This window comes from Chinchilla lanigera, unplaced genomic scaffold (genome assembly GCF_000276665.1).
Source record: "Chinchilla lanigera isolate Chin_1 unplaced genomic scaffold, ChiLan1.0 scaffold00105, whole genome shotgun sequence".
Taxonomy (NCBI): Eukaryota; Metazoa; Chordata; class Mammalia; order Rodentia; family Chinchillidae; genus Chinchilla; species Chinchilla lanigera.
Genome location: NW_004955506.1, coordinates 3831605 through 3848490, shown reverse-complemented (window position 1 = coordinate 3848490; position 16886 = coordinate 3831605). Strand labels below are relative to the sequence as shown.

The 16886-nt window shown below is 43.0% G+C and overlaps 1 protein-coding gene across 4 annotated transcripts in view; it reads right to left on the bottom strand.

Annotated features, from left to right (window-relative positions):
* Window positions 1-16886, bottom strand: part of Usp36 (ubiquitin specific peptidase 36) — a 37322-nt gene that overhangs the window by 13429 nt on the left and 7007 nt on the right. For all 4 annotated transcript variants that reach the window (XM_005407369.2, XM_005407366.2, XM_013506110.1 and 1 more), the window contains 8 exons: window positions 12057-12167; window positions 11131-11233; window positions 5154-5221; window positions 4571-4641; window positions 3888-3970; window positions 2929-3040; window positions 894-1034; window positions 253-353 (listed from right to left, as the gene is read on the bottom strand). In XM_005407369.2, the coding sequence (XP_005407426.1) occupies window positions 253-353; window positions 894-1034; window positions 2929-3040; window positions 3888-3970; window positions 4571-4641; window positions 5154-5221; window positions 11131-11233; window positions 12057-12167 (790 nt within the window). The remainder of the gene's footprint in view (window positions 1-252; window positions 354-893; window positions 1035-2928; window positions 3041-3887; window positions 3971-4570; window positions 4642-5153; window positions 5222-11130; window positions 11234-12056; window positions 12168-16886) is intronic.

Here is a 16886-nt window from a genome sequence, read left to right as displayed (position 1 = left end):
AGTTCAGAGTAGCATCAATGTGGGGATAGATGGGATCCCATTCTGCCCTTCCCTAAAGCTTCAGGTTTTACTGACAACCAGGTAGGTTTGGCTACAAAGGGTCATTCCCAGTGGATATGCTCCATTACATTTGACTGTAACTGCCCAAGTCTTTCCTCTCCTATGGAATGCCCAATTCCTCCAAGGCAGGAAATGGCTGGGGGGAACACTGGTTGGGTGCAAGTGCATCTGCGGAGGGTGCAGGCTCCTTACCGCAAGTAGAAGAGTACATAGGCCTGCTGGTTCAGAACCACCTTGATGTTGCTGGAGTGAACCAGAGAGTCATTCATCTGGTACCACTGTCCATTGCTTGCCTGGACAGCACAGGAAACAGAAAATGAAACCATCAGTACACATTCCACAATCCCCACTACTTACAAAGACAGTGGCGCTAGGTGCTACCTGTATCCAAGTGCTAACTAACCACTGCTGACCCCTCCTCAAAGTATGTACTATCTGTATCACTCCAAATGTGACCCTGAATCATGAGCTCGTCCCACTTCCTTCCTAGTATCCTTTTCAAAGAGGCCCAGGCAGATCCAAACACTGCAGAATTTCTGCCAATGTCTCGCCTCCAAGGAAATTTTTCCAACTCTAAAGACAAAGGAGCTACTTCTCCAGGTCTTTTACAAGTCTTAAGAACACCAGACTCAATAGGATCATTTCTTAAAGACAGATTTTTCACTGAATGTACTAAAGCAACAAGGACTTGAACATAGTTCTAAAACATCTGTCACTTCACAGAATAAATGTGCAGAAACTAAAACTGGATTTGCATGGCCACTGCCAACCTGCCCAGGAAGCAGTGTAAGGCCACTATCTGGAGTGACTGATCAAAATCTGCCAGTGCTCACCTTCACATAGCAGTAGTAGTGCCCGGCATGGCAGCTGTAGCCTGAGTGGACCAGCACAGCATAGAGTCCATACATGACAGGGTCTCCATTACTCTGGGACATATATGGACGGATGTTCAGGAACTCTGGATAGCCTACATCCTGTTTGAAAAGTTCAATGAAAAGGCAAATAGTATTCATCCATGGGAGTAAGGATCAATTGACCCTTTCTACCCACAACCACATGAAATGCCTGACTGGGCTGGTCTCTTAACAAGCTGGGCAAATGGGTATATAGGAACACTGCAGAACATCCCTCCACACACAGTGATTAAGAGACAAGCAGCTGACATGTGGATCTTGTTCACCTGACCTATAGGAAACTGTTATTATCCTACTAAGTGACTGAGTTTATACTTATCTTTGTCACAGATCTAAACTTACTAGGTCTTACCCAGCTGCAAAGTGAGAAAAAGTTTCCCTCTGCTCTATAGAAAAAATTTCCCTCTGCTCTATAGGAACACTGTTGGGAGAGAAAACAAAGACTATGCTGGGTTTAGGTCTTTAGAAACAAAAGTGTTGACCAATCCAGAATAATGGCCCCAGGAAGTTAAAATTTTAATGTACTGGGCCAGAGGCCTGCCAACATTAATTTACTCTAGAAATGAAAATTTTTCTTAGGAAAAAATATTATTAAATTATCTTTCAACGATAGCCAGTATGTCTGCATTTCTACTTATACAAATCATAGTACTGGTGACTGAACCCAGGGCCTTGCACATACGAGGTAAGTGCTCTACTGCTAAGGCATACCCCAGCCCATTTCTATGTTGGTATAGTCTCACTAAGTTATCCAGGCTGGCCTCAAATTTGGGCTCCTCCTCTCTTAAGTCTCTCGGGTAGCTGGGATTAGCAGTCTGCAACACCACACCCAGTGCACAAATCAAGTACAATCTATGGAATGAGACACACAGATCTTAGTGTGTCAGGTCTTAGCATTTAGGGAGCTCCTGACAAGTGCACACTGGCAGAAACTCATATGAGTGACATCCAGGCCCCTGAAGGATCCTTCGTGCCATCACTTGCATCTAAACACCACTGCTCTATCTTCTCTCACCATTTGGTAATTTTGCCTATTCTTCACTGTCCTCATATAGCATATACTTTTTTAGCTGGCTTCTTTTTGATCAATATAATGTCTGTGAGATTCACCTATGTTTTTTTCCTAGCACTGACAAATATCAAAAGCCAATATACACCAGGGCTCAAGAGCTTCAATCAAACAACCCTATTAGACATGCAGCCCCAGAAGTCAAAGAGACTAATGCTTCTCAAACTGGATTCCACTGGGGAACAAGTTCCAAGGTGTGTTAACAGAACACAAGCTCCTTGGGGCAAAACCACATTAACCTTCCTCACTCTTTGAGTTACCAGCCCAGCATGTACAATGAAAGCACTGCAGGATTAGCTAGCATGACTCCTCTCCCTATGTCTAGAGAATTCTTCATGCTCAATTTTCTTCTTAAAGATTTAAAATGCAGCATGCTTAGTACAGTGTATAACAAGGCCTGCTGAAACTAAGACTCAGACAAGTCCTTTGCCCCAAACCACTTAATCAGGCTCTAATTATAGAATGGACTCTAGATTTTTATGAACCACATACATCTTTACTTAGAAGTCCATGGTGCAAACAAGAGTTTTACTCTATTCCACAAAAAGCCACCTCTTGCAACTGCACTTGTTTTAGAGATCAAAAGCATACAGCAGATCAGCACTACAGAGTCCAGTGTTCATTATATTTATTTCTCAAGGAAACCCTGGTGCTCCATATTGGGAAAAGGCCAAGAGCAGGCAGAGGTTGAGGGAAAAAACCCAGTAAGACAACAGTTCTCAAACTGCATTATGCAGAATCATCTAGAAATTTTGAAGACATACAGATTCTTGGGTCCTGTACTCCAGCAAAAAGCCAGGAAGCTGTGCCTTATATAAAACAGTCCAGCTGATCTGATGTACACCAAGACCCATGGAGTAGACTGGGATGCAGGTGGACCCTCACCTTGGTGATCTTTCCTCCACTGAAGTTGGCAAAGCGCTTGAGGGAAAGTGTTAAGACATTGGATGTTCTGTGGATGGTGAAGCGCTTGCTGGCTGGAACCTTCTTCTTGCATCTGTGAAGAAAGTGAATGAAAAAGGTATTGGAGAGTGCTCTGAAAAACTTGTGTTCATGCTATATTAATAAAAGGAACAACTACTCTGTGATAATGGAGACTTCTTGACCGAGACCTGTCAAGAAGACATCAAAATCAGTATGTCCTGAGTCAGAACAAACCTAAGTAGATGAGGGAAAATGACAAAATGGGTAAGCAGAAGATGAACGCAAACAAAGCCAAAAGACAACCAAAGGAGGCAGGAGGAAATGGAGACAGACGTGAACAGCTTCTAGAGCTGAGGAATAAAAAATAGTGTTTTAGCATAAAACTAGAAATTTAAAAAGCAGGATTAAGAAATTGTTTTTCAGGGGTGATTATAGCTTCATGGTGACCTACGTATAAAGACAGTCACTCAGTAAGACTGTGTAGATGTTGAAGGACAATGTGTTATATCTGCTGAAATAGTAAAATGCCCATGACACTTCAAGTTAGAGCCACAGACCACATCTTATCTAAAATGCAGGATGGTGTGGTGGTTCTTTGCCACATCCTGTTGATAAGATTGGGCAAATTCCCTTCCCCTCTGAGCCTCAGTTTTGCTACCTTGGGCAATGGGGATAACAGTTGTCCCTATGTCACAAGTTACTATCTGCAGACCTTTTAGAACAGTAAGGAGTGCTGTGTAAATTCATGTCTACTCCTCTGTGTTGCAGGAGGGCTATGTTTTCAAGACTCATGTACAGACTACTTAGGCCATGTGAGCAGGGTCACCTCTAAGGAAGTGGAAGAAGGGTACTGGATCAGGTGACTTATTTTACAGCTTTCGGGATGTTCAGTCTTTTGCTAAGAGCAAGGTGAAACTTACTTGGCACACATATAGGCATTCTCACCACTCAGGACATCTGGTTTCACAAAAAGTTCCAGAGCGCGCACAATATTTGCAGCTTGCTGAGAAGGATAAAACGGGATAAACAGCAGGAGAAAAAGGCTGACTCAAGATATGCCAAATTTAAGGTCTTTTTCAGGCTGAGGCAGCAAATCACAGAACTTGACTTGCATAAAAATTGGCTTGCTAGCTGCTACCTCCTGGGACTTGGAATACCCACTGCAAAGGAAGAAGGAGCCAGGCTGTGTCCCTTTTCTAGCAGTGACAAGTGACAGCCACATGAGGTCGGCCATGTGAATCAGCCACTTTCATCTAGATTGTAGCTGGATCTGCTCACATGGCCCAGCAACAGTAAGCTAGAATAAAGAATAGGGCCAGCCCACGGTGCCCCAAAGTCTGCAGCTCCCATGGAATGGCTCCCTGGCACATCAGGGTCTCTCTCAAGCCTGTGTGACAGAGCTGCCACTGTTCATGGCTCAGGACACAAAATTCAGTTTGTTTGTTTCTTTTTCTTTTTTATGAAAGGAGTATCAGTTTCTAATGTAAGTTGGATTCTAAGTATTTCTTTTCCTCATCTATTCTGGTAATATGCCTTCATTGCCCTGCCAGGCTCTCTGCCTCAGTGTCCCAATGAAATTATGACCCCAGAACCCCACATGTACCCGAATCTCTAGCGCCACATCCAGATAGGGGTCGTAGGTGTCTGAGACGCTCTTGCACACGGAGCACTTCACTGTAACAGACAAAGAGCAGTGAGCAGCCACAACCACAAGGGGACTGCCAGGCTCCCCACACCTAGAACTGCACGGGCAGAACTCTCAGCCTGCTTCTGTCAAAAAGGATCATCTATCTGACCAGGCCCTGGAGGCAGGAGGTGGAAGAGGGTCCCCCACCAGCAATGTTCACAAGATGCCAGGCCTCCCCAGTATTGACCTTGTCTACTACTGACCACTGACTGCCCTGGGGTGACCAGCAGTGCTCTGCAGTGGGAGAACAACTACTGCACCTGGAGGACCGAGGACAGCAAGGTAGGAAAGCACATTATCATTACAGTTGCCACTTTTCTCTAACTCTGTCACAGGGACATTGTCATAAATTAGTGGGCAGAGTGGCCAAACAGTAAGCCAAGGCTCAGGACCTCTATGATGCACTGGGCCTGCCCAGCTAGGAAAGAGCCCACAAATTCTCAAGGTTTTCTAGGTTAATGTCAAGCTGGAGTGGGATGGAGAAAACATCTTAACTCACCTCGTGATCGGAGATAGCCTCCAAAAATCTGATGCACCAAGGTGGTTGCCTGTGTCTGACGATCCAACCTGAAAAGGAGGCAAGCCTCTGAGATGACACTAAGCAACACAGCTGTGTTTGAACCAGTTCCCCCCAACCAGTGACCAGCTCCGAGTGACACTGAGAGAGCCCATTTGCTCTGCCAAACTTGGAACCTGCATGTCAGGGCCCAGCAGTGCTGGAGAAAGAGGCTCTCTGCACTGCTGCCCCCTCACAGCAGGCAATCTTGCCACCCACTCACAGAAAATAAAAGGTACAGAAAAGTACCTGCATCCTCATGAAGTCCTATCATTTCCTTTCACTCTCAATAAAATGACCCAAATCTGGTAGGGGGTTGCAGGCTGAGCCTTCCCTGGGCTTTGGGGTAGGAACAAAGGTTCTATCTCCATGGACGCAACTAGAGACCATACTCATAAGTGAAATACATTGGACCCACACTGTACTGCTGATGTCTGGTAGTTTATTGAAAGGAAGAGTTAATGCTTAAATTTGTTTTTTTAAAAAATATTTTGACCAATTTTGCATGCTTATATCTGGTAATCTGAGCAACTGACATGAAGACAACAATATGCAATATAACAACCATTGGTGAATTCCTACCATCCTGCCTAGTGGAACTCCGTATTGTCTCTAATTTTTTTTTAAATTATTGTTTTCTTATTCTTTTTAATGGTTTGATCAATCTTCCATTCTTACATCTGATAATCTGAGCAACTTCACTGAAGATAACAATACGTAATATAAGAAACAATGCTAATTCTTATCCTTTGGTTTGAAACCCCATATCAGTTTTAATGTCCTTGCTTTGTTTTGTTTGTATTTTGTTATTGTTCTTTTTTTACTATTCTCTTTAAAAAAAAAAAAGGTTCTATCTCTATTCCACAGCAGAGGACAGTAAGGTCATAAGGCCCTGGCACGGATTACTAATTGGGACCCAGGATAACACCAAGCCTTGGTAACCAATCTGCCCTGCAGAACTAAGAGCCTATGGTCTTCCTGACAACTAGCATGCCCAAAAGAGCTAGGAGCCCACAGTACTTACGCATGGCAAGTATTCATTTCCATTCCAGGTTCCACTTGCTAGCCTCCACATCTGCTCTGCCTCACTGCTTGGAAACTCTCCTGTCACCAGGGCACCAAGCCCCAGCTCTGGAGTCTTTTCTCTAGAGACAATGGCACTTGGAGACTAATGGGCCTCTTCCCAGCTCCTCACAGACATCTGTCTCTGGGCCAAGGGCTAATTGGCCCGATTCATACTGCCTGTACGGATCCATCCACATACATGTGGTTTCTCCACATGTATGAGCCTCTCTTCTGCAGAGCCTGTTGCTGGCCCAAGCCTTTCCTCACTGCAATGCTTCCCAGACTGGGAGCTTCAAAACATCTAGGGGACATTTTTACTTTGCAAAGTTAGGAAATAAAAAGCCAACAGTCACCATCTACTGTTTTTACCATTCATCAAAAGAAGGGCTATTTTAACCCCAAATAAAACTAGCAGGGAACAATTTCAGAGGACACTAAAAACCTATCAGCAGCCGCATATTACAGCAGTTGCCAAGTCCTCGGTCCCAGAGAAGTGAGAAGCAGAGCACACAAGAGCCCCACGGAGTCCACCGTCAGCATCACGGGCAGAGGAAGCACAACCATCAACACGAGGCCAGATTCTGGCAGCATGCTCCCCTTATGCTCCCATATCATATGACCTGGGTAAGCCAGGACAGCTCAAGGACAATGAAGGAGAGGTAGAAGGCCACTGGGGTCAACCCCAGTCACCTGGCATTGGCAAAAGGACTACAGAGGCTTGAGACTGGGTAGAGAAGGTCAAAAAAGGGACATTTAGGATCCCGAAACAAACCAAAATAATCAGAGGCTTGTAGACCCTCCTACAACCCAGAAAAGGCCTATTAGTTCAAGAAAATATCCTTGCTGTGCTGATGGAGGAGGGGCTGTGGCTTCAAAAGCCTGAGATTCACAGACCCACAGAGAGGATGGTGGCCTTAGCCAGGCCGAGGGGCAAGGGGAAAATAGCAACAAACAATATGTAAAACATTCATCAGATGAAAACTATCCCCAGGAAGCAGGCACAAAGCAGAAGAAAACACCACAGATTCCACAATGAATTAAACATCCTGATAGCAGTAGGGATATGAAAAATCACTCTGAATAAAAAAGAAATTTTTTTGAGACAGTCTCACTATGTAGCCCAGGCTGGCCTCAAACTTGCAGCAACTCTCCTGCCTCAGTCTCTTGAATGCTGGGATTACAGGCATGTACCGCCACACCCAGCTCAAAAATTTTAAAAATAAAAGTAAAGAGAGAAAACTGAACTCTGGAAAGGAACAGAACATTTCACACATGTCAGAAATGAAGACAGCAGTATGAACTGTCCAAAGAAGAAAAGATTTACAGAATCGATACAGGGCACTACAAAGCAAGAAAACCACCAGGGAATGAACACACATTGAAGATAGGGCAGCCAAAAGAAAGTAGTTGAAAGGGAACTTAGTACAATGTAACAACAAATATAAAACTAGAACAAGGGATCTTCCCCAAGCCAGTAAATGCCCTCAAAACTAACAAAATAGGACCACCAGTGCTTTGCCATGTGACAGTGACCTCCCAATGAATGCTGAATGTCATCACAGGAAGATCACTTTCCCTGGTAACAGATCCCTTAGGCCACACTTGGCAGCACAACACGCTGATTTATAAAGCTGACCTCCTGGGTGGACTGCTCCACATTTTTAAACCACAGCATTTAAAATGGCACCAATCCAGAAGCAATAGTGTTCAGACACCACTTGACCATTGCTGCAGGCTGAGTCCTAGGTTAGTAATGCTTTTTTGTACATATTTCTGTACATATTTTAATCTATGCCATAGATTCAACTTGTAAATTTCTTTGGTCAGGTGACAATGTGGTTAGGGGAAAATTAGATAATCAGCTGTAAAACATAGGCTAGGAAAAAACATCAGGCTTTAAAGATTTTTTTTTCAAAAAAGGCAGTATCACATACCTATAATCCTAACACTGGGGAGATCTAGTCAGGAGGATCATGAATTTGAGACCAGCCTGATCTACATAGCAAATTCAAGGCCAGTCTGGACTACAGAATAAGACACTGTCTCCAAAACAAAACACCCCCCTCCCAATTCTCAAGGCCTCCAAATGAAAAAAGCAAATAACTACAACATCAAGTGAATTACATCTCAAATCAGGGACATTCTTTGTACTGCTGTTCTTGAGCATATCAGAGGGTAGGCAGCCTGGCATGAGCACACAGGGAACACCAGCAAGCACTGGTCATCTGAAACAACCTAAGGACAAACAAAAGCGGGGTGATGATGGTATAAGGAAAGGACACAAAGCCTATCCATTCCAGCAACAAGTGACGCACACTACAGTGACAAGAGAGAAGAACAGGGAAGTGGGAAGAGTTATAGAGTACTGCTGAAACTAACCAACTAGCACACAAGAGTTGAGAACATAGGACCAAAGCATTTAAAAAGGGGAGATGTACAAAGGAGTCACTGGAACAAATATGCTGATCTTCCCAAACAATAAAAGAAATTTTAAAAATAGGTAATCAAACAGAAACAGCACAGCAAATATGCCATTGTAATAACTGTGAGATATAATAATGAGAGTTAAGAACAACCTTTTCAGTTGTAACAATACACTGAAAGGGCTTGACTTGCCTGTTAAAGACATTTGACTTGGCCTCTGCAGACCAAACCTTAGGTACCTAAAACAGTGCTCAGAGGGATGGGATGAGCAGAGGTGTGTGGGCAGGAGGAAACCTCCCAGAGAAGGGGTACAGTTCCAACACGGGCAAAGGACAGAGCCAAAAAATACAGACTGTGACAAAGACACTTCCTAATGCTAGGGCAACAATTCTCAACAAAGACAGAGCAGAGTGAGCATCCACCCACAAGTGCCAGCACAAAGCAAAACACAGAAGCAGCATGAGCTCAGAGCATCACAGAGCATAGGAGGAGGTGACCATGGACACAGCCAGAAGACGAACGCAATGCAATTAACTGCACAGATCTTAAAGACCCAGACAGGAAACAACATACCCCGATGGTGTAAGAATAGACAGTCTCAAGGGCACAAATTGCAAATACTGACTGTATATTTACCAAGTCACAGGGAAAACACCAGAAGTTCACCAGGAAGTTCCACAGAAATATTATAAACACACTCTGATCACAAACACACTCTGATCACAATGCAAGCAGTACCAAAATCACTACCACTAGCAAAAACTGTAAAGGGCTGTTTGCCCGCGAACTGATATTCCAAATGATTCTTAGCAATGTAAAGCTGACCCTTGTGATACTTTTTTCTTACCCATTATACTTCACTAGAAACCAGTGGAAACCCTCATGGATGGGTATGCAGTGAGCATCCCATCTCCTTTTGGCCATCCAGCTTTCATCGCACACATGGCCTCCCTCCCCTGTCTACCTGTGCCAGGTGCTAGCCAACAGCTCAGACCGCACACCTGCTCCTTTCCCACAACAGCTGCAAATCCAACCCACCCCCTACCTATCCAGCCCTCCCCAACTTCTTCCACCAGCAGACATCACCTAACTGGCCTGGGCCCACATGCCAGTTCCTGTCCTAAACTCTCAAGGTGACCATGCCCTGTGCCAGGGTCAGCCACTAGAGCAGACCCCCATACCCCACTGCAGGGCTGAGACACCACATTCATACCAGGCCCGCCCTTGCCTAACTCTTCCCTCCTGATCTTCCCTGCTGGAAGAGTCTACATCACTCCAACCTCCCATGCCCTGGCTGTGCTCTCCAGTCTTTCCAAGACCATGCTTCCCACAAGATGAGGAAATGCTGCACCGTAAGATCCTTAGACTTAAAGACATCTTTAATCTCTAGATTCCCAGAGCTGAATTCAGTGTCAGGCATACAACAGGTCAACAAACAACTACTGGAGCAAGCATCTCACCAAGGGATGGCACATAAAAGGGCAGACCCAGTCTGTGTGTGTGTGCGTGCACACACGTGTGCATGAGCAAGAGCTCATGTCCTCTTAGGGGACAGGAAGAGCATGTAACTACACCCTTTGAACAGGCAACCAGCATCCAAGAATCTGGTGACAAATTTTCTTCATGTAACTTGAAATTTTCTTTATATATGATTTATTTACCTAAGAATCTCACCTTCTGAAGCAAGTGGTGTTCCCATTTCAAACCCTCAGTGCTACAATTGAACAGTTCTAAGGACAACCTAGAAGTTTCCTAAGCTATTTCAGATATTTCAAGGTACAGGTTTTAGTTCTCTTCCAAGCTCCAATGAGAATCAGGAGAACCAAGCATTCCCTGCCTGGTCTCAGCTGAACCATAGCCCCAGGGACAACACAAAGCACTTGACAATAATGGCAGGTAAATACATGAGAACCCATGCAATAATCAACGGTTACACAAATATGTTTTACCCTTCTAAATCTGAAGAAACAGAAAGTAGGAGTAGAGTGAAACTGTAAAACTTATAACCTTAAGTTCTCCTATATGCAGATAAGTTCTTACATAGAGACCTTTTAATTCCTACTACCCCATCCTCTATCAAAGCAGTAAAGTGATTTCAGAAAGACCAAGGGCCCACAACCAGAACTCACTCCTTACAGATCTGCTGAATCACTTTTCTTCTTTGGGCTGCTTAGGATAGAGCTACTACTACTCCTTGGCCCTGCCACCTGATCCAATTACATGGCCCTTGGCCAGCCACAAGGATGCAGCAGGACACAATCCTCTCCCAGAGCATCCCCTATTTGGGCATCAGTGGTGGCCCATGCATACATGAAAATTCTGCCTCATCTGTAGAGGAAGCCTCATAGGTGAGTGAGAGCTGACTGTCTCCACTGTAAAGAAGGAGTCGGTAGTAGTCCCTTGGGAAGGGCAGGAGAGGCTAAGCACATACTTGGCATAGCCATTCAGGCAGGCTTTCTGCATGGCGTCGATGGTGTACCGGAGAAACTCATGTGCATCCTCTTGGTTCCCAAAGCGGAAGTGGCGGGCAATCTCTGAGGAAGGAAAAAAGGAGTGGAGAACAGTGCTGCCTGCCTCGGAGTCAACTGCTCAGTCACAAGGGGAAAAGAGACCATTCTTTTACAGCACAACGTGAGGAAACTAAGCACTCTGCATCATGTTCTATAGCCCAATCTCTATTCAGTATGGCAGTTAATTGCTCAGTGAGACCTAACACATAGGTCTGGCTGGGTGCAGTGGTTCACACCTGCAGTTTCAACTCCACTGGAAGATCAGTGGAGCCTGAGAGTTTGAGGCTAGCCTGGGCAACATGGTAAGATGCCTCCACTCCCAAACAAAAAAAGAATGTAAAATTCTACTGATGAACTAGTTTTCCAAGATCCAACACAGAACTCAATGGAATCTAACCATGTCAGTCTATAATTTAGGCTCCAAAAAACCATGAATGCATCTTTTCTACCAAGTGACTGGGAAATCAGATCTCCACAGCATGTGGTGGCTGGTTCCTCTAATGCTCAGAAAGGACTTGGAAAATTCCCATCCTCCTGCTCTCCCAGTATCCCTCACACTCATTTGCCAGTCTTAAGTACACCACACGCCCTCTACCTGGTCAAAACTCACCTGTCCTTAAGGCAGGGGCCATGCCCCACGTAGACCACAAAGCTTTCCTTTAATGCAACTCCCCAGTCCATGTGCATCTCCACTACCATGCCTTTGGTGTGCAAGGCTCAATGTTGGACCATTAGCCAATAAGGACTCCTAAGACTTTTATAACAGTCTCCTCCCTTTCACCAACTCAGCAGCAATGACTACAGAGCTACCATTTGGCAAGCACCCAAACCAAGAGTCCACTCTTACTTTTCAGGTCGCGGATGAAGGAGACGGGCTTGATAGCATTACCACTGTTGGCAAAGGCCTGGACGATGTGGTTCTGCATGACGCAGAGCATGCAAAAGCTTCCCTGGTGACCTGTTTATAAAGCAGTAGCAACATTAACATAAAAGCTTTTGAAAGCATTTCCACTGACACTATTCTGACAAAACAGAAGTACAAGCAAACAAGGGTAAACCAGTCTGTGAGAGGACAGGTGGCCACAGAGACCCCAAACCAGACGAAGATTTGTGGACTGCCAGGGAAATATTTTTCTTTGCTGGATGGCATTCCAGGGCCATGATGCTTCCATAGGTATAATTCTAACACTCTCACACCATCATTGCCCTGTTTTAATGCCAGTGACCTGTGTGAGATCCTTTTCATATTTAATAAACACACACACATATTTGGTAGTACTGGGAATAAAATATAGGGCATTTGCACTGAGCTACTTCTGTAGTCATTTTTTATGTTGAGACAGGGTCTTGATAAATCATTAAGTTGCCCAGGTTGGACTCAAACTTGCTGTCTTCCTTTCTCAGGCTCCCAGAGTACTAGGATTATAGGCACGTACTGCCACAGCTAGCTCATTAGTAGTCTTTACTTACACAATGAGTGAGTTTAATTTTCAACATGAAGTTTAGGAAAATATCTTCTTTAATGTCTCAGTTATATTACATAGTCAATAAGCTACAATATTTTACGGCTTCCTGATAGTCCCTCAGTGGGAACCTCTGATATACTGCATTTAACAAGGACTGAAAACTCTGTAAGGCAAAATCAGCCATAGGTAATATACAACAGGTGCAAGGTATGGCGGTGCAAGCCTATAATGCCAGCATTCAGGAACTGAGACAGGAGGATCAGCAGAAGTCTGAGGCCAGAGTGGGCTACTCAGTGAGTTCAAGGAGAGCCTGAACCGTAAAGTGAGACCTTGTCTGAAAAAATGAAAAAAAAAAGGTGGGTGTGGTGGCACATGCCTGTAACCCCAGTGCTAGGGATGCTGAGGCAGGAGGAATGTTACAAGTTCAAGGCCAGCCTGGACTATACAGTGAGTTCAAGACCAGCTTGCAGAATGAGACCCTGTTATCAAAAACAAAAACAAAAAACCCACCACCAACAAAGATATACATACATAGGAGTGTAGTACAATGGGCCAGACTAGCTTCTGTATATATAACAGCTGGTCCTCATAGGCATTAGATCAGAGATGTACAAAGAATAACACTGCTCAGCTCTATTTTAGTTGTTTTTATCAGTAAAAAAGTGGTGTAACAGTTAACTCTACATTCCTTCATTCTCCACATTCCTTCACTGAAGGTGATCACCAACCTGAGTTAGGCAATTATTTCCATTCATGTATTTACTGCATTAATACACTCTGTGCAACCACAAATGGTGCTGTGCAACACGTTTACAAGCTTATTCTCACTGTACCATGCAGCTAGATATTGTGTATATTAGCAATCTGCTTTCTTAAAATCCACATGGACATAGCTCTAATCATAGAGTATTTCATTAAATAAACGGAACAGTCTGTAACTCTACTCCTAACATGTTCAGCCCATCAACTTTTCTGCTGTCTTCACTGGACATTAAGTTAGAGCTGTTCAGAGGCTGTAGTCCAAGGTCTGAATGGCTGCATCTATTCCTCTGTGGGACTCTACTGTAAGTCACAGACCCGTTCTGTGGATGCACTCTTAGACTGCTGATTGTTCGAGCAGTTTTTTGCTGTAGGCATTTTAATATACATACCAGATCTTATCTATAGAACTGCTGGATGGCAGATTTCCTGAAAGTTAATGCCAAACTGTTTCCCAAAGTAATAACACCAGCTCAAACCAGGAGTATAAAAAGAATCTCAGAGCTTTATCCTCTCTGACATTTGTACTGTCACATGTCTGGGTTTTTATGATTCACCAAGGTGTAAAACAGCACCCCACTGTGGTTTTCCTGGCCTTTCCCTGAACACTACCAGGCTGAGCACCACTTCATGTGCTTCTCTGACCTTGAATTTTCTGTAAAAGCCCTGTTCCTAATTTTATCCATTTTTTTAACAAGTTGCCTTCTCCTTGATGATTTACCATTTTTATATATTTTTGTTATCAATGCTTTGTTGGTTACATGCCTGAGGTTTTGTCTCCCAGCTTGTAGGTGGCGTTTACATTTTCTTTAATTTTTTTTACAAAAAAAAATTCTTGGCGCTGGGAATTTAGCTCAGCAGCACAGCGCCTGCCTGGCAAGCGCAAGTCATGAGTTCAATTCCCGGTACCGGAAAAAAAACAAAAAACAAAAAAACAAAACCATAAAAACAAACAAAAAATTCTTAATGCACCTAAATTTACCAGCCTTCACTTGTGAGTTTTGTTTAACATGGCTCCCACCCCAAGATTAGAAAGATATTTACCTACATTTATTATAAATGCAATTGTACTTGATACTGGTTTTCATCCTTTTTTTTTTGTTTTGTTTTTCTCCGGTACCGGGAACCGAACTCACGACCTTGCGCTTGCCAGGCAGGTGCTTTTGCCGCTGAGCTAAATCCCCAGCCCCTCATCCATTTTTTTTCACAAATGATGGTTAGGAATAAAACCAAGTTTTAATTAATTTTAATTCCATGTAATAAAATGATGGATCCATGTACATGTAAAAAACATATCACTGTACTTCCTCATATGTGAGGGTCTTTTCCTAGATTCCTGAGTCTATTCCACTGACTAGAACATCTCTCTTGGATCTAATACTCTTAACATTTTAATCTGTTACATTACATACATACTTTCAGTCTCTATAATTGGTAGAATGTATCCTTTCTCATACCGTCTTTTTTTATAGATGTCTTAGAGGGGTAGCAATGGGCGGGGGTGGGTCACAGCTCAGTGGCAGAGAGCTTGCCTAGCATGTGCAAGGCCCTGGGTTTCATTCCCAGCACAGGCGAGGAAAAAAAGGTATCTCAGTGATTTCTGGACTTTTGCTTTTCTGTATAAATTTTAGAATCAATGAAATGTATATTAATTTATACATTAATTTGAGAACCAATACCTTTATAATAGTGAGTCTTCCCTTTGTGAAGGCAGCCCTCTTTACCATTTAATGTCCTTCAATAAAGGTTTTCCATGTACATATAGCTAAATTTACATCTAGATTTTATTATTTATATGTCTATATCTAGTAAATTCTTACTGTTTGAGATAGAAAAATTCAGCTAAGTTTTGTACACTGATGTTATACCTAGCCATGCTGCCAAATTTCCCTTGCTGAATTTCTTTTTTTTTTGGACAGGATCTCACTATGTAGCCCAGGCTGGCTTTGAACTCATTATGTAGCCCAAGCTGGCCTCCAACTTTTGGTAATCTTCCCCAATACTGGGATTACAGATGTGCACCACTGCATCCAGCTTGAATTTGTCTTGCTTATACACTGTTTTGGTTTCCTAAGCAGGAATACTTTTTCAAATTACAGTAGTGTTATCCCCCTTTCCTTTTTTAGAAGCCACAGCTCTGGATGGGACCAATGCAATCTTAAATAGAAGACATGAGGGTGATCATACTTCTTCATGATTTAGAGTATATTTCCAATAATTTTTTAGAATGATGGCTTGATTTTTTTTTGTCTTGTTTTTAGTAAAAATCCTGTCAGATTAAGGAAATGCTCTTTTACTCTGCTGAGAGTTTCATTTTTAAAAAAATACTTATTATGGAATCTTTAGAAGAGGGAGGCATCTACTTTGAGGTAACATGTCTTGTTTAAAGTCCCTTAATACAGTAATTAATCATAAGGGTAGCAAAATCAGCACTCACTCATGTAATACTTGCTTTGTGCTGAGTACTATTCCAATCACTTTACAGAATCCACTTGTGCCTCACAAGTCTGTGAAGAAGTTTTTAATTTTTCTGTAGGCCAGGGTCAGGAGGCATACAGAGGCCACAGGACTGGGATGCAGACACAGGCCAGCTCCAGGGCCACCATGCAGAGTGATACTACATAACCTGTGCTCCTAGAATGAACAAAAGTTGCCCCTACTGTTTTAAAACTATCCTACCTGCTAGTATTTTGCCTAGAGTATTTTTCTCCAGTACTGGAACTGGAACCCATGGCCTTCTATAAGCCAGGCAAGCATTCTACCACCAAGCCACACCTCCAGCCCTTGTCTAGAATTTTTATAACTAGTTCATGATGAGATTATACTTTTTTCTGTCTAATAGCTTCTTTAACTTTGTTATCCAAGTTATAAGAACCTCATAGAACAAGCTAGAGAACATCTGGTTTTTCTATTACTAAAAGAACTTGTAAAGAATTGGTAGAGTATGTTCTTAAAAGTTTCATGTAACTCATCTATAAAATCATCTGGCCTGGTGTTATCTTCTCTGGGGAGATTTTTTAATCTCTGCCCTACTTTAATAGTTACACAAGACTCATCACACTTGGTATTCTCTTCAGCTTTTGATGTAATTAATTTCACCATTTTAATTTCTACTTGGGGATATGTTTCATAATGTACATACAACATATCAGTACAATAGTTATATAAAATAATTGGATTCTATCTTACCCCAGAAAGAATGGCTATCATCAAGAAGTCAAATAAAAACAAATGTTGGTGAGGCTGCAGGGGAAAAAAGAACCCTTTTCTACACTGGTGGTAGAAATCTAAACCAGTACAACTACTATAGAAATCAGTATAGAAATTTCTCAAAAAACTAAAACTAGAAATTCCATTTGACTAAAGTCTTTCCCTTCTAGGTATCTTCCCCAAAGTTAGAGACATCTGTTATGGTCTGGGTCTAGACATCCCTCTAAAGCCTCACGTGGTCA